General features: G+C 42.2%; 1 protein-coding gene across 3 annotated transcripts in view; it reads right to left on the minus strand.

The window, feature by feature from the left end:
• Window positions 1–13,419: 13,419 nt before the first annotated feature.
• The window catches only part of INO80 (INO80 complex ATPase subunit), a 55,787-nt gene continuing 41,239 nt past the window's right edge, over window positions 13,420–27,967 (minus strand). For 2 of the 3 annotated variants that reach the window (XM_083506047.1, XM_083506045.1), the window contains exons 27-36: window positions 26,916–27,043; window positions 23,836–23,930; window positions 22,697–22,769; window positions 21,894–22,052; window positions 21,360–21,462; window positions 20,549–20,637; window positions 19,690–19,845; window positions 18,712–18,871; window positions 16,074–16,289; window positions 13,420–15,469 (exon numbers count right to left, since the gene is read on the minus strand). In XM_083506047.1, coding sequence (XP_083362173.1) covers window positions 15,264–15,469; window positions 16,074–16,289; window positions 18,712–18,871; window positions 19,690–19,845; window positions 20,549–20,637; window positions 21,360–21,462; window positions 21,894–22,052; window positions 22,697–22,769; window positions 23,836–23,930; window positions 26,916–27,043 — 1,385 coding nt within the window. In that variant the 3' untranslated portion in view covers window positions 13,420–15,263. The remainder of the gene's footprint in view (window positions 15,470–16,073; window positions 16,290–18,711; window positions 18,872–19,689; window positions 19,846–20,548; window positions 20,638–21,359; window positions 21,463–21,893; window positions 22,053–22,696; window positions 22,770–23,835; window positions 23,931–26,915; window positions 27,044–27,967) is intronic. The other variant, XM_083506046.1, reaches the window with a different exon arrangement.

The following is a 27,967-nucleotide window of genomic DNA, read 5'->3' on the forward strand; positions in this document are numbered from 1 at the left end:
ACCCTGCGCGCAATTTTCCTCCCTCGTCTCCCTCCCCATTTCTCCTTCCTGACTGACTGACTGACTGACTGACTGACTGACTGACGGGCTCTGGCTCTGGCTCGGGCTCTGGCTCGGGCTCGGGCTTCGGGTAGGGCTCGGGCTCGGGCTCGGGCAGCCACAGCGTCGGCGGTGTTGGCGATCGGCGGCGCGGGGGAATGGCCCTCCCGGGGGAGCCGGCGCTGCTCAATGGGGTTGCCAAGGAGACAGGCCGGCCGCCCCCCTCCCCCGGCGCCCCCCGCCGCGCCGGTGCCCGTTATCGAGCTGGTGCGCGCCGGGCGCCCTATAAAAGCCGCGGACGCGCCCACCGCCGCCCGAGATTATTGGGGGGGCTGAGCCCCCCCAAACGAATTTTTGAGGGGGCTCGGGCCCCCTCAAGCCCCATGGAGTCGGCGCCTATGCATTTAGGTGTTTTAAACCTGGCAGGTGCACTGAAGAGGCCATCTCCTCCGTCACTGTCCATCTAGCGATACCCAGCAGGGGCACACAAAAATGTGGCAGGTTAATCTGAGAGAAGATAGTCCTTTAAATACCCTGGTCAAAAGGTATTTGGGGCTTGAAAGGTTAAGACTATCACCTTGGACTGAGCTCAGAAATACCCTGGAAACCAGTGAAAATCTTTTGGAACAAGTTTAGGGTCATCAAGAGATTCCAGCCAACCGTCTGGCTGTTGAATTCTGAATAAATTGAAATTTCCAAACCATCTTCAAGGGAAGCTCTACGTATAATGTATTACGGTAGTCTAACATGGATGTTATGAGACTATGGACAAGTGTAACAAAGTCATGCCTGCATGCAGTCATACCTTGTAAACTTGCCTAAAGTAGTAGAAAGCTTTTCTCTTAAGAGGAATTACAACCCCATACAGAGATATCAGCTCCCTATGTATGCAGCGGTGGCAGCGAGAATGCTACTAGCCCAGAGATGGAAGGAAGGAGAAGTACCAACAAAAGAAGAATGGCAGATGAAACTGATGGAGTATGCAGAGATGGCAAAATTGACGGGGAAGATCCGAAACCAGGAAGATTCTAAAGACTGGAATAAATTTGTAATTTATTTAAAAGACCACTGTGAACAGTTAAAATCTTTGGCAGGGATGCAATGACACTTGTAATGTGGAATTATTTGTGGTAATTATGGTTATTTAACAGATGGATAATGGTAAAGATGCAGCAAAAATCTAATCTTAAACATGGAACCCATGGAGAGAGGGAAAGAGGTCCAAAGGTTCAAAAGAACCTTGTACTTTAATGTTTGAAATGGTTATGTTAAAATGTAGTATAAAATTATGGGGGGGGGGACAATAAACAAATTATATATAAAAAGGAGATATCACCTTCCAAAATCACTGAATTACTAGGTAACTCCAACTAACAATCTTATCTGGATTAAAATTTAGGTTATTATCCAACTCGTTATTGATTATAGGCACAAGTTCAACACCCCCACTGTCTCATCCACGAGGCAAAGAGAATTGAGTGTCATCAATATACTGAAGACACCTCACTCTAAAGCTCCAGAAAACTTCATCCAGTAGTTTCATGTTGATATTGAGTGTCGGGGAGAAAGATTAAGCCCTGTGAACACTATAGCACAAATGTCTTGATACTAAATTCAGACTTCAGCACCGCCCTCTGGAATAAACTCACTAGGTAGGAGCAGAACCACCACAAAATGGTGCTCCCTGTCTCCATCATGATGCAGAAGGATACTTTGACCACTGAAAACTGGATAGCTCAGTTGGTTAAGAGTGTGGTGGCAGCAATTCCAAGGTTGCAGGTTTCATTCAGATATGGGATAGCTGCATATTCCTGCATTGCAGGGAGTTGGACTAGATGACTCTCTGGGCCCTTCCAGCTCTACAGTTCTATGATTCTATGAAGCTGCTCAGAAATCCAGGAGAACCAGCAAGGTTGCACTCCTTTTGTTGCTCTCACTTCTCAGGTCATCCATCAGGGTAACAAACCCAAGACTGAAACTGGATTTAAATGAGTTTAGGTGGCTAGTTTCATCCAACAGTCTCTGGAGCTGTATGGCCAAAATTCATTCCAGTATTTTGCCCAAGAAGGTGATATTTGAAACTGGCTAATATTTGTTATAATCATCTAAATTTGGGGCAGGCATTTTAAGGAGTGGGCAGGTGACTACTTCAGCTTTGAAGACTGCCAGGACCACTTCCTCTTGCAGCAAGGCATCAGTTACTTATTGCGGTCAGCTGCTCAACCCTGGGGGTACAAAGTTTGAGTGGGCATCTGGTAAGACATACCCTCACCCAGTACCCAGTCCACCAGGCTGTAGCAAGCTGGAACAGATGTCAGCAAAACATTTAGCAAACAAGTCAGGGCAAGACTTGAGAGTTGCCTATGTTTTCTTTGCTATTGCCACGACCACAGAGTAGGCTCTAATATGGGCCTGAGCTGAGTCATCTACTCTGCTGCTTGATTGTCTGAAGCTTCTCACTAAAGCAGGAAGCCAAAGAGAAGGTGGGAGAAGGTGTTCAAGAGCAATGGCGCCAACAGGCTGAGTCATCTGCTTATTCCACAGAACTGCTAGGACTTTAACACAGATGCCAGTCACGTCAACAGAAAACTCCCCAAGAGCTGTCCAGAAACTTTCTGGTTGTGGTGGTGGCGCCTTCTCCACCCCTGCAAAGGGGGAAACCACCTGCCAGCTTCAACCCCACTAGAAAGTGATTTGCCATTGACAAAGGGAACACAATAAATCTCTCTACCCCCAGGCTATCATATAATTGTCCCAGCATCAAACACCACGCCCAATGTCTGCTACATGGGTCACACTGATGGCATGCCAAAATAGCCCCATGGTTGACATAACAAGAGTCATTCAGTCATGAATCAGTACTGATAGGGTAGCTCCGCTCAGATGCTGGGCTTCCCCGGTACCAATAGCCAGAAGAATTTTACTACCAAATCTTACAGTAGATCTGCATCTTCACCAGCTCAAGTAGGAAGATTGTTGGACACTGGGGTAGACTGTGCACTGAGAGAAACATCGCTTGTCTATGTTGGACTTTTGCCAAGACTCTAGACCAGGGGGACGGAACTATGGCCCTGCAGGTGTTGTTGGAACACATATTCCATAATCTTTGACCACTGACTGCTGGCTGGGACTGACGGACTTGGAATCCAATAACATCTCGAGGTCAAAGTGTGGTCCTGCCCTAGACTCAGGCTCTGCCAAGCCAGACACACCAAGTTGATTCACTCTCCCAAGCCTTCTAATCTAATGGCCAGAACATTCACCCAGATTTGGGTGATATAAGCCTGGTTAGGATCCTGAGAATATCACAAGTGAGAAACTTTTATCATCCAGGGTTAAATCCCAGGTGCCTGAGAATTATCAGGAGCTGAGAATTGCTCTTCCTCTCTCTTATGCCCAAGCTTCTTGCCTGTCTTCCCTTCTCATGCCTCTTTGTGACTCTCTGCCTCCTATCTAATTCTGTCCATCTCTCTCCTCTCCTTGTCTGTTTCCTTGCCACCATTGTGCATCTTTGTTCTCTTTTCACTTCTCTCTTGCTGCCATCTTGCCCACCTGTTTTTTTCCACCCTTCACCTTGACTCAGAGCCAAACCAAACATGGTGGAGGTGGCAAACCTGTTGGTTTAAACTGAGGTTTGCTGCCGTCTTGTATCATGTGAGAAAGTGCCTCTGCTGGGGTTTTAGAGGAAGAGGGACATGTGAATGTACCTTCTCCCCCTCAGAAATATCCTCTCAATTGAGCTTATTTCTATTATCCGAACTCAGCTGATGAGAAATGCAACTGGGCAGCAGTGGAGATATAGAAACTGCGATATTGATCATTAAACCAAGTTTTCAAAGAAACTTCATGAATGAAAGCCTAGAACAGATATTTTTTTTAAAAAAAAAGCTTCTCTACTAATATATCATTACCATAAATGCCTCTAACAAACATTAACGTACTAGGTTGCCAAATGCAAAAGTTGGCCCTGGTGCGGATTGCCAACTTACCAAAAACATGTTTAAAGATACACGAGGCATTTTAATTGTGACAGGAATCCACCATGCAGGTTTCACACCCTTTTTGCCCTTCCCCTGCTTTGTTTGAGTGTGGCAGCCCTGAGTTTAAGAAATAGGCCTGCTGCTCCTATGTCTAGCTTGGCCCCCATGCACTATTTGGAGTGAAGCCTAACTCCCTCAAGCAGAATGCAATGCTGCCGTGCAAACAAGGGATTCAAAAAGCAGAGGAACCAAAATAATGGCACGACTAAGGGGATTAAAAGAATTAAAATGTTTATAGCAGGTAATGATGACTAAATATAGCTGTGGTAATTGCCCACAAACTAAACACCAGAAGCAGCATGGATTTAAGGGCAGCTCAAGAAGTCAATATATTATTTATAAACCAGCTATCTATAATTATCCATTGCACAGGGCTGTCGGGAGCCGGGCTTGCTGTGGACAAAACACTTTTAGAAGCTGCTCCAAGTGCAAATCGGAAAAGACATTGTAACTCCACAGAATAAACTAAGCCACGGAGCAATATGGGACCCAGCAGCTTTATCTGAAAAAGCACTGAGGAGCCACCACAGGAAATGAATGAAAAGAAACACCTTAATCCTATTAAAAGCTGTTTTAAGGCCATCAGAGCATACACAAATGCAGAACAAGCCTATTCATATGCAATGGTTTTTTAAGGTGTACTCCTTAAAATTGTACAGCATGAACAATAATTTCAAGTTTCAAAATATATATGTATCATGTTGCCTGAATTGGCTAGTTCTTTGTTGTGTGAAAGCTCAGTGGCAAACCCAGGTTTCTGTCAGGGCAATCCTTGAAACAACCGACAAAAGGTCTCTTCTAACTTGAATTTCAAAGGCTCACTTAACGTCCTATACAGTGGTACCTCAGGTTACTGACGCTTCAGGTTACAGACTCCACTAACCCAGAAATAGTATCTCAGGTTAAGAACTTTGTGTCAGGATAAGAACAGAAATTGTGTGGCGGCAGCGCAGTGGCAGCGGGAGACCCCATTAGCTAAAGTGGTACCTCAGGTTAAGAACAGTTTCAGGTTAAGAACAGACCTCCAGAAAGAATTAAGTTCTTAACCTGAGGTACCACTGTATATTTGTCAAATGTATTTTGGGTAAATTATGACTGGAGTACTGAAGACTGAGCTAGTGGTGATCTTTCACTGATGATCTCAGTGCGGCTTCATTTTCCCACTTTCCCTCAGATTAAGCGCACGGCATCTCCCCCCCCCCCAACTGTGGGAAATGATTACAGGTGGAGAAGGTAGCCAGACCTTTGGGCCCCAACTGTTCTGGGGCACACAGCTATTGGTCAAGGCAAAATAAAAGGAAGGGAAGTAGATTTAAGCAGAAGGGGTTCAGAAGGTGAAGAATGGCAGCTCAATGCCTTCTTATGTGTGACTATAGGCCTTTTTTGGACCCAACAAAAACAGGTGTAGGTGGGGTAGCCTGAGAAGAACCTGAGGCTCCCAAGAGAAAGATGCTCCTTTAACCAGGAAACACAAGCGATTGTTGCACAAGGCACTGGGCTGTTTGTCTTCGCCGACCAGAGAACGAGAAGCCTTGCCGTTTTGTCACAGGTAACAGGCGTGAGGAATGGAGGGTGTGTCTGTCCATGGGCATTCCATTTAATTTATTAGTCGGCACCTGTCATCAACCCACAAGTGGATAATTGCCATCATGTGTCAGGTTTCCCATCATCTTAAAGCAATTACAGACGTAGCCATCTGAACAGTCACCGCATTAACACTCCATGGTCCCTTAGAAAGACGTAATTTAAAGGTATTCTGAGACACGCCAAGGTGACAGCTGCTAATTTAAGTGGCAATTGGGCCCAGAGAGTATACATTTTAAATACAAATGGGGTAACACAAATGAGGTAACGTGCATAAAAAGAGGTACATGTGATGCACACATCTGTTTTAACACCAGGAAACACCGAGGTAGCATTTCAGTCATGTTTTTTCCAGGAGACAGAGAACAACAAGCTGAAGCAGGTCAGCAGAGAATATAAACCGCAGCAGCTATGCCATCCTCCACAAAATTCTTACAGATGGAGAAGATAGCCAGATTATTATTTTCCTACTCCTTGTGGTAGCCACTCCTTGCTACTGTTCCTAAAATGACAAACAGAGCAATCCTATTTGTGTAGACTCAGAAGTCAGTCACATACATTTTAAATGGAGCTCACTCCCGGATAAATGTGAATAGGTATGTAGCCTAAGGCTATGTATCACCTTCTGTACACTTACTTGGGAGTAATCCCCCTTAAACTAGTAGGACTTCTCAGTAAATGTACCTCAGATCCGGGTATAAGACAGTCAATTTCTGATATTGTGCTTACCTTTAAAGTTCTAAATGGCTTAAGATATGGGTTAACCAAAGAACTGCCATTTTCTACAGGACCCTGTTCACGTGCTACAATCACTATCAGAGGCCCTTCTTCAGGTCTCCTACCACCCTGAAGTTATGCAGGGAGGACTTTTCAATTCCAGCAGCACCTTAGGGAGACTTGAGTAGCACCACAGTATATTCGTGGTATCAAGCAAATAACTTTTTATTTCCTCCAACTCTCCAGCAAGTCATTTAAGATGACTCTACTGATATGATCCTTCTGTTGGCTTTTATTGTTCTGGCTGACACTGGGTTTTGTTTTGCATTTCATATGTGATAACTGTTTTCGTTAACTGAAGGCTTGTCTATACACCTTTTGATTAAATAATTAAAAACAAAACGAACTTCTAGAGTCAGGGAGGAGGACCTCAGAGTTGTTTGCTGCGGTACTTTTTAAGTTTCTCTTTCAATTTAATTTGGCAACTCAGTTACTGAAGTATGATGCACATGTCTTCAAGAGAAAAACAAGAATATGAAACTAGATTCTTAACGTTCTCAAGTCTTCCTTTTGCAAAGATAAGGAAATAAGGCCTTTCCTTATTACAGTAGAAGACGCAGAAGTGACTTACACAGAAAATAGCCTTCAAACAACAGTAAATTGGAGGTACTATACACTATTCCTGCTGCATAGGCAGCTATGCAACGTAATGCCATACTTCTGCTGAGCAGAACTGCATGAGACCTGAAAGTTGTTATAACAGTTCCAAAGGTGTTTCATGAGTAGCTTGTTACCTATAAATATCCGCATAGGTCAATGGAGGTTCATTTAAGGTTAACACACTGCAGAGCTTTCCAGACTTCTCATGTTGGTGGCACACTTTTTACACATGCACCATTTTGCGACACAGTAATTCAGTTTTACAGTGGTACCTCGGGTTACAGACACTTCAGGTTACAGACTCCGCTAACCCAGAAATAGTACCTTGGGTTAAGAACTTTGCTTCAGGATGAGAACAGAAATCTCGCGGCGGCGGCGAGGCGGCAGCGGGAGACCCCTTAGGTAAAGTGGTACTTCAGGTTAAGAACAGTTTCAGGTTAAGAACGGACCTCTAGACGAATTAAGTTCTTAACCCCTTTCCAGTCCCAGGAGGAGCATGGGGAGCGTTCACATGACACACCTACACACTGCAGCCAACACACTAGCATGTTGCGGCACACAGTTGGAAAGCTCTGATGTACTGGAAAGCTATACAATTCACAGGGTTCTCACAACCAAAGGGAGGATGCAAATTTTGCTAAAAACTTTCCATTTCCAGCATTACAGATAGGACAGACATCAAGGCACTTATACTAAAATATATTTGCACAATCTGAGGAAATGCAATGGAAGAATGGGAGTTTCTCCCCAGAGGTGCCAGAAATGACAGAAGGGTGATGGCTGCTCTCTGGAACCATGTATTTTTCAACATTGTATTTATTGCAGTTCTATCCCACACCTTTTCTGTGGAGCTCAGGGTGGTAGGCCTCATTCTCCCCCAACCACTTCTACTTGCACGACAACTCTGTGAGGCAGGTGTGGCTGAGAGACAAGACCATGGTTGCTCAGTGAGCTTCACGGCTAAGTGGAGAGTTGAACCTGGGTCTTCACAGTCCTGTCTGGACACGCCAACCACACACTTGCATTTTTGAGTGCTGCAGATCTACGTTTGTCATGGAGCCCCACCAGAGGCGTGGAGGCCATCAAGCTGTTGCTACTCTGGGACTGGGAAGTTGCTAAGAGCTTTTCAGTGTTTTGTTAAATACATGGCACTGTCTGTGACGTGCACTGCTGTGGAAAGCAAACACCAGACAAAATGCATTAAAGCAAAAGAAATGTTTGCAATCTAAATGTAAAGTGAGTGCAAGGATATCAGCCGTATAAAAAGAACTGGAAATTACAGAGTTTCTAGGAGGAAAGCCGTATCAGTTTACACATTCATTCATTTATACCCTACCTTTTCCCTGACTGAACTCAAGGCTAAAAACAGAAAAAACAATAATTAAAAAACAGTTAAAACAGCTGCACCCATATCTGGATAGTGATAGCCTAAATTCTGTTGTTAATACTCTGGTAATCTCTAGGTTAGACTACTGCAACACATTATACAAAGGGCTGCCTCTAAAGATGGTTTGGAAACTTCAGCTGAAGAATTCATAGTATCATAGAACTGTAGAGATGGAAGACCACAAAGGTGATCTAGTCCAACATCCTATGATGCAGAAATCTTTTTGTCAAACATGGGCTCGAACCCATAACCCTGAGATTAAGAGTTTCATGCTCTACGGACTGACCTATTGCAGATTGCTCACCAGGGCAACAGTAGTCAGGTTGCTCACTGGGGTAATACACTTTGAACATATTACACTGACCCTGCAGAGTTTGGTTTCACCTTCTGGGTTTATGTTGAATGTGCTATTTTTCAAGCAATTTTTTGCTTTCTTTGCAAACTATAGCATCGTATAATAATAATAATAATAATAATAATAATAATAAAAAAATTTATTTATATCCCGCCCTCCCCAGCCAAAGCCGGGCTCAGGGCGGCTAACAACAATCAAATAATCAAACAATCAAATAATCTAACATTCTAAAACATTTCATTATAACAATTAATTAAAATCAAATTAATGGCAACCGTTAAGCAAAGTTCTGTGCAGGTTGCCAGAGGAGGGAGTCAGGCTGGGCCCTGACCAAAGGCCTGGTGGAACAACTCTGTCTTGCAGGCCTTGCGGAAAGATGTCAGGTCCCGCAAGGCCCTAGTCTCTTGTGACAGAGCATTCCACCAGATTGGAGCCGCAGCCGAGAAAGCCCTGGCTCTAGTTGAGGCCAGCCTAACCTCTCTGAGGCATGGGACCTTCAGGATGTTTTTATTTGCAGACCGTAGGTTCCTCTGTGGGGCATACCAGGAGAGGCGGTCCCGTAGGTACGAGGGTCCTAGGCCGTATAGGGCTTTAAAGGTTAAAACCAGCACCTTAAACCTGATCCTGTACTCCACCGGCAGCCAGTGAAGTTGGTATAGTACCGGATGAATGTGATCTCGCAGCGAGGACCCCATAAGGAGTCTCGCTGCGGCATTCTGCACCCGCTGGAGTTTCTGGGTCAGTCTCAAGGGCAGCCCCACGTAGAGCGAGTTACAATAATCCAGTCTGGAGGTGACCGTTGCGTGGATCACAGTGGCTAGGTCAGGGCGAGAGAGATAAGGGGCCAACTGCTTAGCTTGGTGGAGATGAAAAAATGCCGCCTTTGTTATAGTTGTAATCTGCGCCTCCATAGAGAGGCAAACATCCTTCCTGTTTGCATACTAGAGCAAACAGAATCAGCACTCATCATTGAGAAAAATTGGACTGATAGTACTCTCATTCCAATATTAAAAGCCATTGGCACCAGACAACCTGCCCTTCTCTTTGCCATCTTGATTCTATTTGCAGTGATACAAAACGTCCCGTCCCCCCACCTTGACTTAGGGAGACTCTGGCAAATTTTGAGCATTGCTGCTATAAGCAATCTAATAGGTTGCTCGCAGTGTATTTGCAAAGAAGCAGGATATTTGCCCACAGTATCCTGTTTGCCTCTTATTTATCAAGAGCCTTTGCAGCATCTTGGAATGTCTAAGCATAACATTCATATTACAAAAACATTTTACTCACAATAACTCAAAGCAAGTGGCTTGTCGTATACATAACTTTCTAACAGCTGTGGCTTTGTTAGCAAGGTGCATTCCTTGAATAATGCTTTCGGGGAAGTAGGAAGAGAAGGATGGGACAAGAGAGATTTAGAAATGATTCATTCTCGCAGGTACATTAAGTACCAATCTCTTACATTGTAAATTTCCCATGGGAGGAAATTTTTGCCTTGGCTCCTTCCTGCTATGGTCCCTCATGCCTCCTGCAACCTTTGCTCTGGAAGGTTGTGGGAATGTCCATAAAAATGACTATCAACAAAAAGTGCTTAGTCTACCCACCCACTAAAAGACCCATGCAACGGCTGTTCTCTGTTTTAACATAGGCAGCAATTGGAGCTGGAAAATAAAACAGGGATGGGCAGTTTTGACTCTCCAACAAGCTCCAACTCCAACCAGCCCCAGATGGGATGATGGGAGGTAAACCCCAAAAACATCTGAAGGGCCACAGGACCCCAATCCATGGTGTAAAATGAAGTACAAAAGGAATAATTCTGGGCGCGGCAGCAGAAAAATAGAGTTTCAAGTAGTACTACAGTGGTACCTCGCGTTAAGTACTTAATTCGTTCCGGAGGTCCGTTCTTAACCTGAAACTGTTCTTAACCTGAAGCACCACTAGCTAATGGGGCCTCCTGCTGCCGCTGCGCTGCCAGAGCACAATTTCTGTTCTCATCCTGAAGCAAAGTTCTTAACCTGAGGTACTATTTCTGGGTTAGCGGAGTCTGTAACCTGAAGCGTATGTAACCCGAGGTACCATTGTATAGCCATGGGATGGCCATGGCTATCCTTTGGAGAGAGTAGGAGTATAGGTTTCGGGACAACAGTAATTACTGAAGGCAGGCGGTCAAGGAGGGGGCGTCCCTTGAAATATGTCACATGAGAAAGTAAGCAAAGGTCAGAGACAGTATTAAACACAGCATGGGTAGCCCAGCAGGTGTCAAGTGAAGTTAAGGCTAAGAGATTAAGAGACTCTCAAGTGAAATCCACTTAAAGATCTTATTCAGCATTTAGCAGAGAGATAATGAGCTTTAAACCCTTGAATAGCTTACTAGGAAAGCAACAAGTGAAAAGGATCTAGGATTCCGAAGCTGAAGCAGAGGCTGAAAAACCTAATGAGGGGCCAAACTGTACATGTTATACCAACTATGGATCTGTGCCTTTGAGTGTGTTCCTCTCCCACCCCATGAATTGCCAGCGAGTCCTTGACCATCTAAGGTTGCAACTCAAGTGTAGGGGCAGGTGACTTTAATCCTACAGGCCAACTGTGGTCCTGCTTTAAACTGGGACCCCACCCACCTGCAATTTACAATTGATAAAAACCATCCCATTCCCTTCAGCTGAGCTCTTCTCCTGCATGCAAATTGCAGGGATGATGCCCCTAATCTGAGCTGGGGGGAAAAATTCCCCTAACCCCTTGGGCTAAGCTTCTGATCTAGAATGACCCACCTTCCACAATTGCAATTTATGTGCCTCTTCCCCTCACTTAAAAGCACAGATATGTAGCTAATATGTCCTCAGATTTGCAGAAAGAGTTCCTGACTAAGGGTGGGTGGGGTGCATCCCTAGTCAATTCAGAAGGTCTGGCAATCCTACCTTACGGGCCCTTCACACACATACTAAAGCCCTATGGAGAACTGGGGGGGGGGGGAGCCGAGATAACAACAAGAAAGCTTCACTGTAGAGATTTAAACTCAGAATCAGAATAAATCAATCCAGTTAGCAGCTGTCCATGTTGAAGAAAACACAATCCTTTAGCTACACTTGGGGAATCAACAAAAATAATCTTATAAAACAGGAAAGAGCGAACTATTTCCCCATTTCTAATCCTGACAGAAAAGTTTAGAGATATTCCTTTGGCACAGTACAGTTACCTCATCTTTCTGGGCTACTTTGCTTCCCTTCATTCACACCCCCATGATAAAAAGGTATGCTGCTTGGCGGCTGTTGCCCCTCTCACCAGATCATTTTAGCATTCATGCAGCTTATTTTTTTGGTATGTCTAATTCTCATGATTCATCCTCCCCTCCCCCCAAAATGCTGCACACAACTCTTTTCGAAAGCTGAGCTCCTCAAAATGTTTCTTACTTTAAATATATCCAAAGTGAAGCAAGACTCACACAAGAGTATTAAAAGCTCTGCCTCATATGATGACCAGTACAGCTTATGTGAGTTTTAGAAGTCTACATAAACACATAGGCAAAACAAATAGTTTTCAGAAAGTTAGGTATAAGAAGAGAAGGTGCTGAAGAAAAAGCAGAAAGGGTGCAACGTTTTGTAATGATCTTCTTAGCACTTTGCTAGCCCCGCTCTTTGTTGGTGTAAGCCAGGGGTAGGAAACTTCTGGCCAACCCCATCGCAAGGCCTTTTTGGCTCATCCAAAAGAGGTTTACAGGCACTGCTGTTTGGTGCCACCTGCAAAACTCTGTGCAAAGCATTTTAAAAGACCCAACTATCTTCTGATAAGCCTTTTTATCTAGCAAATGTATTGTTTGTGGGAAGCAGCAAACTGACAGTTAACCACCATGAAGGAATCAGGGTAAATCTACACACCAAAGGAATGACAAACCTGGCAAAGAAGGAACTAAATCAATATTTTTGGTGCATGAAATAATGACTCCTTATTTTGCTAAAAATAAAAATGAGACTACACAACTGAACTTATACTTACTAATAATCAATATAAAACAACCACACTTGTACATTACCGTTTTTCTTAGCACAGAAAGGAAAGTTCAAACATTATAGATCCTTTTGCTTTTCATAGCATGGGATCATGTTGATCTCCTCACAAATCACTGTCAGCTGCCAGGCTTGCAAAGATGTACCCACAGCTACCAAATTATGCAGGGAATATACCATGATACTGTGGGCCCAGTTTGGTATTTAAGCAAGGTGGGAGAAGAGGATGCAGGGGCGGTATTTAATCTACCACACCTACAATGTGCAGTGCTATTCATATAACAAAAATTCACACCACCATACAGAACAGTATGGCAACATTTGCTAACATCTGTACCCCCACCACCCCCGCTGCACATTGCAGCGCTATCGGAAAGGGGGAAACCTCATACTGGATTCAAGGACAGGGTGAGAAAAGAAAATCACTTGTATTTTAGCCACTGATTTATCAGTCAGATGAATCCGAGACTGTAGTGGCAAGAAGTGTTCTGCGATCGCCTGTGCACATTCTGTGTATCCTGCTGAATGTAGTTATTTCTTAGACATAGGCAGATGTAAAATAATTAAAAAATGAAGCACTTCAGCACATACCTTGTTTCACCAAACTTTGTCATGGAACAATAAGCCACAGAGACTGAATTTACATAAAATTATCTCACTCCATTTTATTTAAGATTCTTTTCTCCAGTTAGTAAAAGAAAGATGTGTCTCTTTTTATACATATGTACAAGTTCAGTTATAAAAATAGACAGCACATTCAAAGAGGAAAAAAAGGCTTGGCATTTTCTGATTCCCTCTAAACACTGTATATACACATGTGAATCTGAGCGGGGTGGGGTAAAATCTTCATGATTTAACTTAAATATCCCCTCCCCACCCAATTATTCCCTCCAAATCTGTTTTTTTTAATAAAAAAAAACAATTTAACTGAACTTATTTCTGCTATTTTCAGGTGTGCAAATTAAAGGCAGAGTCAACAGGAAGCACTTGCTCTACACTGTGGGACACCAGGCAAGGTGCATGAGACTGAAAAATCCTTTGCTGTCTTAGCTAAGATCTTCACCTCGTAACCTGGTTCTCCCTTGAAAGATGAAAATGCCCAGAAAGAAAATCCATTTAATGTAAATGTGAAGGCAGGAGAACTGCCTCCCTCCTTCATCTCAGTGCAATGCAGACAGAATATATATATTTATATTTATATATATATATATCATGCCAAAAGCAGATGGTTCTTGTGCATTCAGAATAGAATACCACAACAAAGAGTTGCACTTAATGGCGTTGCTGCTCTCTAACAACTTTCACTAGCTTCACAGAGCTTTGCTACAGTGCTGGATTCATCACAGTGGAGCAATCCAAACCTGCTGGGTGTGGACACTGCTGACAAATGAGTCTTGCCAAATAAAAGGAACACAGTGAATGGATGGCTTGGAATGAAAGACATCGTTTTAGCTGGGGACTGTATGGATCATAGAAATGGAAGCATTCCCCAATGCGCATCCTTTGCAGTATGGCCAACAGTGGTACCTAAAACATGTTTTTAAAAAACTCTTCTATGGCACAATGAGATGAAAACCAGGGACAATTCCCCACTACTCCAATTTCTTCTTGTAATCGCACACAAAATGGCTTTGTAATCTAAAACATTGAAGAGTCCCACATAAGCCAAATCCAAGAAATTGTACTGAAAACCCAATGCTATGAAAGTAAATGTATCCGAGCCTGGGTTTTGCAATGCTAATTGGCAATTTGAAACTTCCTTCTGCTCTGTGAGGCAGAGGCAGCAACATCATTCTCAAAAGCTCTAATCTGCCCTATTGTCGTTTAGCCAACCAAGCAGTACTCTAGTAGTTCAGAAGCATGATACTGACAAAAGCCCCTTTCTAGGACGCAGTGCAAAACTCCTCTCTCCTTTCCCCTAGAGTCTATTCTTCATTGCATCCACCATTCATACGCATTAGAACCACCAAGATGTTTGTCCACAGCTCCCTTAAAAAAAGGCGCACCGGCCAGAAGGCTCCTCTGAATCTGCGGGGCACCCCCCCCAAGTTTAGTTGCTGATCTCCTTCTTATAAGAATGGAGTTGAATTCTGTATGAAACCTGAAAGATGAGGGGGGCAAAGGGCGCTGGTGTGAGTACAAATGAAGGGGGAGGAGATCTCGCAGCCAGTCTCATGTGGAAGCCGGATCCGTTCCCTGCATGATTTGTAGGATGCCAGAAAGAAGCCTAATGGAAAAGTTAAGCTCAAGCATCCCAAGTCTCTGTCCCTCCTCATCCCAAATCTGCAAAGACAGCAAATGCGGGCTACACACGGAAGTGCACACAGAATACCTCTTGCCCCAGTAGTGCAGTTGTCTTCTCCTCAAGCCCACATGTGGGATGGAAACCAAGGCATCATCTGTAAACCCTTTTGCTGGTAGGCGTGGGTGGGCTGCTTAGGAAGCCGCTATGGAGACACACAGGTTCCAGGGTTTCAGAATTACTATCGCCCACCTGAAGTGTGGGCTCCTTTGTACTGTTTTCGGATTGAGGTTTCTGGTGCCAAGGAACCTGTCAGGTTTAAGGGTTTGGAGGTTCCACAAACGCTGTTTCCTTTACTCAAGGGGGAAGTGGCGCTTGACTGTCCAAAGTCTGAAAGTCCAGCAGGTCGGATGAGCGGAGTCTGAAGAGGGCTGCCTGAAGACATACCTAGCGACAAAAAGCAAAAGTTTTCCTCATTGGGCCACACCCAGACTATAGCTTTTTAACTGCATACAAAATTAAAACTGCAGGATTAAGATTAACCAAGAGCTTTACTGACAACTTTAGCCAAGAAATTTTTTTTTAGTATCTTGCCCTTTTACCCCAAGGATACCCTAGGCAGTGAGTATCAAAATCTGAGTCCATTCATTACAGTGGATAGAAAGCTGTCAAAGAAAAGGAAAACATTCTATTTTTTGTACGAGTATTTAGTACCGAGGTTTAATCTGACCAATCATAATTGGATTTTGTGATTAAGAGACTTATTAGGCTAATTAGTCCCCAGAAAGCGAGTGAACCTTTTAATTACGTATAAACATACTGATAGGAGCAAAAATGTGGACTTGAGCCGACAACAGTTCTACCTAACTGCTTATCTTTCAGGGACTAGAAACGAACTTTTATACCATCATATGCGCTGGAACTTCAACATGCCTGGATTTCAAGTGGAGACTTAGATATCCTACAAGGATATCTTCGGCTGTCCTTAAGGACGGCTGAAGGCCTGGTGTCAAAGCATAAAGGGTGTTCAACGCCCCACACAGCCTCCTACCTTTAGACACGTTGTACCCATACGCTGCATATGCGGCTGCTGAGGCGGCAGCTGCTCCTGCTTTGGCACCTGCCATGGCAGCTGCACTTCCGGCTGTGGATTTCCGGCTCCGGCCTTTCCCTGTGCTTTTTGACCCGCCATTTGCACCTTTGGGACGGCCTCGGCTTCTACCTGAATGACCTCGTCCTGTGATGGGCATATCCTGTATTGAAATTCCTTAACAAAACCAATGAAGAAAGAACATTTAGTGATGTGTAACAAATAGTGACTGTATAATTAAATATAATTTAGTAAAGGAGACCAAAATGTTTTGCCTTCATAAGCCCCCATCCCCTTTCAAGGAAGTTACCTCATTCTTCAAGGCAGATAATATTCTGTCACAAACAGCAGAGATATTTAGAAAAGTGACTTTGGGCAACAGTCACCTGCTACCTGAGCCTTGTACGACCGAGTAAGACTATCTCCACTATGACAATCCAATGCTTGTCCAAAAATTAAACTTGTTTGATACATTTAAAAAGACATGCTTGGGGATTAAAATGTATGTCCTTGCTGAATCCATTGTAACTGCTAATCTTGTACTGATAAATATATTGTAAAATATTTTACATCAACGTTTTATGATCGACCCAAGTCTACTTGAAGCAATTCAGATTTGTGCCTTAGGAAATGAATTTGTATACACTGGTACCTCTGGATGCGAATGGGATCTGTTCCGGTGCCCCGTTCGCATCCTGAGTAGAACGTAGCACACGAGTGCATGTGTCGCCGCTTCCACGCATACGCATGACGTCATTTTGAGCGTCTGCGTGAGCGGCGAAACCTGGAAGTAATGCGCTCCGTTACTTCTGGGTCGCCGCAGAGCGCAACCCAAAAATGCTTAACCTGAAGCTACTTCAACCCGAGGTATGACTGTATAAGCATTTAGCTTGCTCTGCTTGATACTTCATCGTTTTAAAAAACATAGCTTAATCTTCCATCAAAGGGAACTAGTTCAATAAAATCATCCACTTACTCAAGTCTATACTATTCTAGCGACTTTTGAAAGCCTTTCTTTGGAAGAAACAACAATGACCTTCCAAATCAATTAAACAAGAACTGCAATTCTTTTTAATTTGGGGTGCCTCATAAGTTTGGTGACAGAGCTCAGAGATACAATGTTTTAGAAATATTATCTTAGAGTTTATACAAGGTCAAAGCTGAACTGCCCTAAATGGCTTCGGCCCAGTATACCTGAAGGAGCGTCCCCACCTCCATCGTTCTGCCCAGTTACTGAGGTCCAGCTCTGAGGGCCTTCTGGCAGTTCCCTCACTGTGAGAAGCAAAGCTGCAGGGAACCAGGCAGAGAGCCTTCTCGGTGGTGTCGCCCGCCCTGTGGAACGCCCTCCCATCAGATGTCAAGCAAATAAACAACTACCTGACTTTTAGAAAATATCTGAAGACAGCCCTGTTTAGGGAAGTTTTTAATGTTTGATGTATTTATCGTCGTTTTTAATATTATGTTGGGAGCTGCTCAGAGTGGCTGGGGAAACCTAGACAGATGGGTGGGGTATAAATAATAAATTATATTATTATTATAACTGAGGGATGGGGAGTGGGAAAGGCAATGGTACGCAATGTTCTAACCCAATGGTTCCCAATTAGATATGTATTGTGGACCCCCTACTTTTGTAAATTTTGGTATCTCTATGGTAGTTTTTGCCATGGACACCCTGGATGGGTTACACAGACATCCTGGGGTTCACAGAAGACCAATTGGGAACCACTGTTCTAAACTGTAAAGCTGATGGCCTGATCCCATAAACCAGTAACATTAGTCAGCTTTGTGGAACTACAGCAACTCTACCCACTACCTGGAACTTGCACTGCTGATAGCTACCGTATTTACTCGAGTCTAATGCACCATCGAATCTAATGCGCACCTCAATTTTCAGAACCTTGAAAGCAAATTAATAATAGAGCCCCCTTTTCAAACTGCTAATTTCAGGAAACAGTTGTAATTATTCAGACTTGGACAGAATGGAATTAAGAGAACTGCATTTTGTCTGCATTCTGCAATGGCAACTCAGCCAAACGAGTCAGGGAGAAGGATCGAGACCCCAATTTCCCTTCTGGTCACTTTTCTTTTCAATGCCTCCTGTGAGAGACAATGCTGCAGTCAAGAACTAAAAGGGAAGGCAGAGCAGTTGAAGGTGTTTCAAAATTTATTTTTCGATTACATATACCTCTAAGCAAGAAACCTCTCAAATATAGTAATGAAAAGAAGCTTGGCACTTCTGATATGAGTATAGGTCAGTATTATCCTCCTCCTAAACTGTAAGGCAAATGGGGCGCTGAAAGAGACAGGAGTTGCCTAAACCCATCCAGTTAAATTTACAGCCGAGTTGAGATTTGGAATAAGAGCCAACTTCATACTTTTGTCCTTATTCCAACTTATGAAGCTTATTTAGAATCAAAAGAATTAAGGGGTGAATGATCAAGCACATTAGATTTCACCTGAGCTAACAAATCTGAAGGAGACATTATTTGCTAGATTAACTCCAGTCCTGCCTGTAAGCAAATCCAGTGCTCAGAAGCACGGCCATATACAGAGTTCACATTATGATCCTTGTGCGCCATGTTTAAAGACAAATACTAACCATTCATGTTGTCAGACACTGAGCCCGTGATGGAAGCAGGAGAGTTAGTAGCTCTTGACTGAGGCGCTGAAGATGCTGGATCATCCACAATCACCAGCATGTCATTGCTGCTCTCGTCAGGTGGGATGGATTCCATGTGCAACTCACTGTTGATGGAAATCTAGATCATATAAAAATAAAAGTCTGTAAGTTTACATTAAGCTATGCTTTTGGATTAAGCCTGCATGCTGAAATCAGTGCGCTATAGAAATAATGCAAGACTATAAAAACTGCTAGAAGCCTTGGAGAATGAAAGGGTCCTACTTTGTCTTCTACAAAATGTGTTGCTGCCTCCTTCACCTATCACAAATGGGACCCATCAATGAGAAGAACCTCTTTCCATCTGCCATTCACCTATTCTTATTGAGTGTGGGCACTCTGAAGCAGCCCTATGATGCGGATCTTAAATTTTGAGTTGGCTGAAACGGGACAACTTTTAGGGACCATGGTCCCAAGTTATTTCAAGTTAAAGCCAGAACTTTGAACTGAGCCTGGAAACGTACGAGAAGTCAGTGCAAGATACTTTAAAATAGATATCAGATATATGGTCAGAATGGCAAACGGCAATCTGATGTCTGCCTTGCCCATATATTCAAAGCTAACCTGGAAGTTTCTAAAGACTGGAAAAGTGGTACCTCGGGTTACATATGCTTCAGGTTACAGACTCCGCTAACCCAGAAATAGTGCTTCAGGTTAAGAACTTTGCTTCAGGATGAGAAAAGAAATTGTGTAGCGGCAGCGGCAGCAGGAGGTCCCATTAGTTAAAGTGGTGCTTCAGGTTAAGAACATTTTCAGGTTAAGAACGGACCTCCGGAACGAATTAAGTACTTAACCCGAGGTACCACTGTACAGCTATCTCCATCCACAGCTGGTAGACTCTGCAATAATCTCATTGCCATGTATGAAGCAGCCTAATGGTGTTGGTAAAGAAATTCCTACCTCACTGAAAGGGCTGGGCATGGCAGAGTCAACACTAACAAATGACTCATCCCCGTCAGCTGAGAGGTTGGAATTATCTGCAGATGGAACAAACGGGATCACCAGATTCATGCCTTCTTTCCTTTTCCTCCCGTCTAACTCGTCTTCCTTCTTCTTCTGAAATCAAATTAAGGAAACAACCATCAAAAGGGCTGGAAAACATGGAAAAGTGGCTAAAAGCAGGCCCTTTACTGAACTTTGCAGTGCAGTTTTCCAACCAAAAAAATTAACAAAAATGTGTGTTTTAGGGAAGTGCGCATAAAAATGCATATATTAGTGAAAATAACATACAAAATGCATTATATCAGGAACAACTATTTACAAAAATGTGCATATTAGAACTGTATAATGAAAATTTAAGTTATCTACCAAGACCTAAACTGTTTGAGGAAAACAGCAACATTTTCAATGCCAGATTAGAAACACTGCTATCCAAAGGAGGCTCTATTCTCAAGTATTATTATTTCAGGAAAATTCATTTCAGACAGCAAAAATTATATTTATTGATAATTTTCATGCTCTTCTGAAGTGAGCTACAATCAAATTAGAATGACTAGTTTCCCACTTTAAATCTGAATTAACCCTATATGTGGAAAAGCAAATACAAAGCAAAAGACAGAAGAACAACATTCTTTAAAACAGAGACACATCCACTGGAGAATTTGCATCACTTGCTCTCCCAGGAAGATTGAACCTCCTTGATCAGGAAAGCACTAAAATTAACCTGAGTGGGACAGGTGGCCTTACTGCTCCTGAAGGTAATAAAAAAAACATTTAAAGCAATAACGTAACAAAATAACAGGAGTGTTATTTGAAGTACCTTTTCAGCATATTTTTCCCTCTTTCGTTTACGCTCTTTCACACGATTTGTCTCCTCCTGCTGCCGCTTCTCCTCCTGACGCTGGCGCACTACCAGTTAAAAAATAAAGTCAGAAACCATTATTTACCAGAAGAACTGCAAAATTCTTGCAAAACACAAGAGCCCAGTTGAACACAATTGGAATAAGGCCTGTGTTGGTCCTTTAACCCCAACAATGTAACTTCATCCATTCTCATGGTTCCATTCTCCATTCCCTCAAAAAAAGTCTGACTATCAGACCCAAATCCAAGAATAGTATCCAACAAAGTAGTTCCATTAGCGCAACTATTTCTGATTGTACAATGGAACTTCCCCTTCCACTCATCTTCCTTGCCCACACCATGTCCTCCCCAAATATGCTTCAGAGAGTCGGAGGAACACTCTCTGGAACAGTTAAAAAGAGAAGGCAACATTTCTGTTTTTAAATAGGAGCGTGATTGTGAGATTCTTAAGCTTTTAGTTTTGTAAAATAGCACTCTGCAGCAAAAATGGAGTCGAATGTCTCAGCTGCCTTTAATCTTGATACCGAATGCATCTATTTAAGGGTGGATCCAGATTAAATAGTTGTGCTTAGCTCCCACTGAAATAAATGGGAAACGATCAAGACATGACTTTCTGTTTGCACTTATTTCAATGGGACATAAGCACTTAGCTTCTTCATTGACCTCATTTTATAGTTATTGATACAGATAAATTAGCAAACAAAAACACAGGCACACAGTGGGAGCTGGTGAAGTATATGACAGAGGTAGGAGTGTGGACTCACACATACATTTTTTCTCAAGTTCTTCATCATCCAGAAGAAGACTAACCACCTCCTTGGGTTTCAAGGTGTCGGGTTTGAAATTGCCTCCTGAAATCACCATCCTTTGAATCTATGGAAAAGAAAGAATGCATCAGAAATTTTCTTCTCAGATTATTTAATGCCAGAGACAATCAAGAGAAAGTGGAGGCACTTTATCTAATATCTATTAGATTGAATGTGGGAGAAATATTATATTTTTTAAGTCTGAACTTTGAAAGTTGTTTAAAAATGGCAATGTTATTTTGTAATTCTAATCCCAAGAGGCACTCCATGGCACAAGAAGGTATGTGTGCACCCCAAAGTGGCAAGAACTTTGGTGCTATGTACAATTTACCCATTACTGCCGAGTGCTACACTTCATTACAGGCATATAAAGGTAATCATTTCCCATTAGGTGGTATTATCTTTGCCGGAGATTAATGACTGATTTCTCATCAATCACAGCTCAATTTCCTTGCTATCCCTTCTATACCACATTATTCCATATTTTGTTACCCTTACCTCACTTTTCTCCTTGGCCCTCTGCAAGATGCGTTCCTCTATGGTGCCTTTACAAATCAACCGGTACACAGTGACCTGTTTGGTCTGACCCAGCCTGTGAGCTCGATCCATGGCCTGCTGATCTACTGTTGGATTCCAATCACTATCGTAGAAAATTACCTGTCAGGGCATTTTTTTGAGGGGAAAAGGTTACAAATACAAAACTGATTCTATGGTCACAACCCAAAGTTGGTACTGCACTTTAAAATGATAGTAAACAGCTTTGCCTTCAGAATGATAACATCTTAGTGATTTTTTGGGGGTCAACCCAGATACAAGACCAGTTCTGTATAAGACCATAATTATTTAAAGGCTGCTTTACACATTACTATTACTAACATGGAGATCAACTTCATGCAGCAAAAAGCATGTGCACAATTCACATCTGAAATGGGGTGCAAATTATTTGTTTTTCTAGGTTTAGATTACTGGCCAGACATAACACTTCATGAATTATGTGGGGTTGTTTTCTTTTCTTTTGCTACACTATAATTGTCTTCATACTAGAAAAAACACAATGCAAGAAGCAGCCATCATATTCAGATTTAGGAAAGCAAAGGTAGTGAAACTTTATATTATATCAAATAATTCTGTACTACCAGGAATATCCAAGCTCTGTTAATTAATCAGACTATAGTAGCTTTATGCTTTTTTGACATATCAAATATCCTGTTTTAGTGCTTCTTCCTTTCTGCTGAGTACAAACTATCCTGGAATAGCCCACAGTGTTAAGAAAACATTTTCAAACCAAGCTGTTTACTCACCGTATCAGCAGCTGTAAGGTTAATGCCTAAGCCACCAGCTCTTGTGCTTAACAGGAACACAAAGATATCATTCCTACAGAGAGAGATAGAAAGAACAAAAGCAACCATTGCAGTTGTGTTGCTACATAAACATTACTTACGACAATAATTACTATTACCAGGAGGGTTTTGACTTTTGCAATCAAAGACAGAATCACTTCACCCAACAGTTTATTATTATAATACCAGTGTATCTGCCTTGATTTCTAATATTGATTTTATGCTACAGGACTTGTTGCACTGTGGAACTGTGGCTTTTTGATCTGGCTAAATCTTTAATGATGGGAAAGAACTCAATGCTGGAATACCACCACAAATTTCATCACATGAAATTACAACACAAAACTCCCATGATTATCCGAGTTAATGGGGGTGGCAAATTAATTTTGTTTGTTTGTTTGAAACAGCATGGAAACCAGCATCAAACTTTCATTAGATTCCACTAGATTTCCAGAAGCAGCTGTTTACAATGTGTAAAAGATAACAAAAACCACAGAAACTGCAAGGTTAGGGAATGTCAGGAAAAGGTACCGTTGGTAGTCACTTGAAATTTGTTTCTAAGGAAATGAAGAACCAACACAGCCCTAGTGTTTAAGTGAAATACTAAGGGGGATTCTTTGGACCCTCATGGGAGGAATTCATTGCAAGTGCCAGACGGAACAATCCATGTTCTTCTCCCCTTGTGTGCTGATCTAGGGGGTTCTCCCAACCCCACAAGATCCAATTTTGGGGGAGTGAGGGGGTGAAGTCTCACTGGGCAAGAAGCCCTTGGTTCAGGCTTCAGCTGCCAGAAGTAAGTAGTTGCATCCCACCCATAGTTTAGATGCTGAAGAACGACAGTGTAAGTACAGTTTGTCATAAGCTGGGATCCAATGGGTTGACTGTGCAGTTTCACTTACAAAGGTTACCTGGCTCTTCCTTTCCATCACCTCTTGGCCGATGTATAGCATAAGCATATTCCTACAAGAAGAATGGAGGGGTCCCAACACTAACCATATTCCATGGGAGGACGGAGGAGTCTGTGTACCTGGTGAGTTGGAAACTACTTAACAGAACCCCGTCGCTATAATTCAACAGAAAAAGCAAAGGGAAAAACATACCTGTTCTGAAAGTCAGCTACCATATCTCTTCTCTCAGAGATTTTTGAAGACCCATCTAACCGCATATATGTATGCTTCCTGTAAACCATGTACTCCTACAAGAAACCCAGAACAAAATCTCAACATTTTTTATCTAGATTTTCAACAGAACAAACAATTATGGTTGTTTTGAACATCACAGTGCCATGTAATATTGTGCGAGCTTCCAATATGCCAGAAGGCTACTAATGTAATTTTAAAAGCAAAATAAACTGTTTGCACCATGCAGTGCTGCTAAAAACATACTAATCCTGAGCCTGTTGAATTAAAACCTGATTATTAAAAAAAGACTGAGGTGCTCAGGAAGCCTGTGTCATGTAGGTACTTCATTGCTCACCATTCAGTTAATATTCATTTACTGGGCAAATTACCAAGCGATGTTCAGTCCTTTGTTCGCACCATGTACTTAACTATTTCTGACCCTCCACGGCCATTGTTATAATCTAAAATCCATAAACGGTTTCAGGCCTCTTTAAGTTTTATTTGTATTTCAATGTGCTCAAAATTATATCCAAGACGGTAGATTTTTGTATTACTTCACAAGCGCATCTCACTCCTTTTACACATTATTCTGCACTTGAATTAATCTCTAAATTAAATTTGATTTTAATGTATGCATGCACTTTATTCTCTCTCTTTATTTCTCTCTCTCTCTCTCTCTCTCTCTCTCTCACACACACACACACACACACACACATATTGAAGCAGGAGGAGGAATGTTATTTGCAACAATATGAGCAACAGCAATGAAAGAAGCCTGAAGGGGACTAAGGAGCACAGGAGCACATAGTTTTTTGCACCTTTCTAGGTTCAGAAGAATATATGCACATTCACTTGGTTTACAAAACATACAATCCACAAAGTTTAATATTTTTGGTGCTGAATTTATTTTCAAGAAGCGTATATAAAACTCTGACAACAGACTTGTTTCTGGGGGGAAAGTGCAATCAATAAACAAGCTTTGGTATAGCTCAAAGTCATAATGCTGTTATTGTTAACTGCAAATATCAGGGTTCATATCTCCACTCAGCCATCAAGCTCACTGTGTGATCTACAGCCACTCACAGTCTCTCAGCCTAAGCAACTTTCATGGGGTTGTTGCACGAATAAACAGGAAGGGGGAGAAGCAGGTGCACCACCTTAACTTCATTGATGGAAAGGTGTGATACAGTTAAATAATTTTTTAAAAGGTTTCACTGGGATCAAAGGAGTTGGGTGACTCAGTGGTCTCATTTGAAGATAAAACCAAACCATGTTTGTTTAGCTAAACTGTAGCTTGTTTGCTGCACTGTATCCAGTACTGTAGTTCTTGTTTTTCACCTTCCATAAAAATAGATCTTTGAAAACGAGGATAGCCTGCCAATAGTAAGGGAATAGGTTTTGTGTTTTATATTGTTTAAATGAAGTATGATATAAATATTGAGCATGTTAAAAGGTAAAAGGTAAAGGACCCATGACAGTTAAGTCCAGTTGCAGACAACTCTGGGGTTGCAGTGCTAATCTCACTTTACAGGCCGAGGGAGCCGGCGTTTGTCCGCAGACAGTTTTTCCAGGTCATATGGCCAGCATGACCAAGCCGCTTCTGAAACCAGAGCAGCGCATGGAAACGCTGTTTACTTTCCCGCCAGAGCGGTACCTATTTATCTACTTGCACTTTTTGGCGTGCTTTCGAACTGCTAGGTTGGCAGGAGCTGGGACCGAGCAACGGGAGCTCATCCCCTTCGCGGGGATTCAAACCGCCGACCTTCTGATCAGCAAGCCCAAGAGGCTCAGTGGTTTAGACCACAGCGCTACTCACGTCTCTCCATTGAGCATTCTATGTGAATGCAAAAGAACAGTAGTGTTCTTGCAGTCCATCTTTTTGAATTATTAAAAAATATATATGAAATATTAAGAATATTCTTTCAGGCCTTGTGCATGAAAAAATGTTGCAACCACAAACAAAAAATAAGGATAAAAAACTCAAGTTCCTAATTAGAAATCAAAAAAGAAATATTGAACTGCAATCAATGCTTAGTTCCTGGAAGGATATTATGACCTCGGTAGAGTTCATCTCCCACCAGAGTGTATACTGGGCTTCCACCGAGAAAAGGGGTTGTATGTTAGAATCTGTCTCAAATAGGTTAAGTATCTTTGCATGGATTAAGGAGGAAGAACTGAGCTAAGGCTTAATGAATTATGGTAGCTCTTCTTGCTAATATAGACCAAGACAGTTAGAATAATAAAACATAGTTATTTAATGACAACTATGGTATTTGTGATGTTAACAACAGCATAATAATTACAGTGGAAGATTCAAGAGTTTTTGCAAGAAAGTCTTTCAGACAGTTAACAGCACACAGGTTGTAGACTCTTTTTTATCTTTGTAGCTTTTTAAAAAGTAAAAAAGATACTGCTAATCCTAGAGGGATAGCTATATTAAAACCTCTTGAATATCCTCCCATTAAGCCTGCTCAGCTGACGCTGTCAGCATGACACTAGAAGTACTAATCCTTGAAAATAATGAAATCAGTCCTGGGTAGAGTGTGCTGGTTTGCTGAGGCAGCAGATAAAATAAGTAACTTCATCTCTTCCTTCCTTTGGTAAACTGCAAATGACAGGGACTTTACAACAATAGAAAAAATATATACACCATCCAATAGTAATTATTCAAAACCAAGAGCAACCAAGCAATTGATTTAGAGCCTGGTCCAATAGTTTTACTGAACTATGATTCTGTAAGTGGTCCACTTGGTCAGTTTGAAAGTGACAGGGTTACGCTGGTGCAGCTAAGTATCTAGGACTTCACTTGGACAGCAACACAGAACGGCATGACTGCAATGGGCCAGATCTTACATAACTTAGGGACAGAGCAGAGAGTGGGGGAAAGTATGCATGATTCTCTGTAAATGTATATCCTGGTCCAGCATGCTGCTGCGCTAGCAAAAGCATGCAATCCACACAGCCTCTCCTTTCCTTAAAAGATTGTATTTATGTCAAATACTGTATTTCCTTAGTCATTAGCTTCAGTTTCTCCTTCATGCAGGGTAAATGAATCCTACCTCCAACAAGTCAATCATCCGTGTCATCTGAGAGTAGATAAGGACTCTGTGTCCTTGAGATTTCAATCTTGTCAACAAAACATCAAGGGCATAAAGTTTTCCACTGTCTGTAATCAGACTCTCTTTGTCTAAAGGGAAGGAAGGGGGGAAATATTTATTTATTTATTTAACTTGTATACCCCCCTATACTCAGCCTCAGGGTGGTTCACAGGATAAAAATCACAATATAAAAACATAAATTACATAATCAAAATTAAAAAGAGAACATTGAGAACAATGTGGGGGCATTACTTTTTGGGTGGGGGTGCAGCAGGGAGAAGGGTTATTTCTCCCTAAGTGCTATAGCCCCTAACGCAAAATGCCCCTGCATTACAATTAAGATCCAAAGGCCTGGGTGAATAAGAATGATTCTGCCTGGCACCTAAAAACAGTTAGTGATGATGCCGCCAGATGGTGATTGTAACCCACCATGAGATCTTATGGTGAAGGGTAGGCAAGAAATCAACCAATCACATAGAGGAAACTCATTCCACTACCACTTCCCAATAGAATGTATGAAATCAGAATGGATAAATTAGTTACTTAACAGTCTTTTAAACTACTTTACAACAGGCGACCCAAGTTCATCAGGAACCAAATAACAGGAAAAAAGAGTTTAAAAACAACAAAACACAAGTATTTTTAATTCTTGTCTTTTTCTTTAATATCACATTTCACCTGCACTAGTTAAATTATTTTTGAACTTTGAATAAATCCTGCCACCTAACGTTGAAAAGAATACCACGAATAAACAATATTTAACTTTTTCCATTTGACTGCACTCTGCTCCTTTACCATCTCTAGCGGAAATAAACAGAACAAAAGAATCATTTGTTAAATAACACCCAAGATCCGATTCTACTCTGAAGATAAGATTTTCACATTTGGTTCAATGGGTTGTATTGAATGGTATCACTCAGAATGGGGAAGGAAACAGTTTCTACTGATTCTCCTGCAGCTCCCCCTCCCCAATCTGCTCCAGAAGACTGGGGGGGGGGGGGCTTTTGAGCAGA

This window comes from Podarcis liolepis (assembly GCF_965112155.1).
Source record: "Podarcis liolepis genome assembly, chromosome: 1".
Classification (NCBI taxonomy): domain Eukaryota; kingdom Metazoa; phylum Chordata; class Lepidosauria; order Squamata; family Lacertidae; genus Podarcis; species Podarcis liolepis.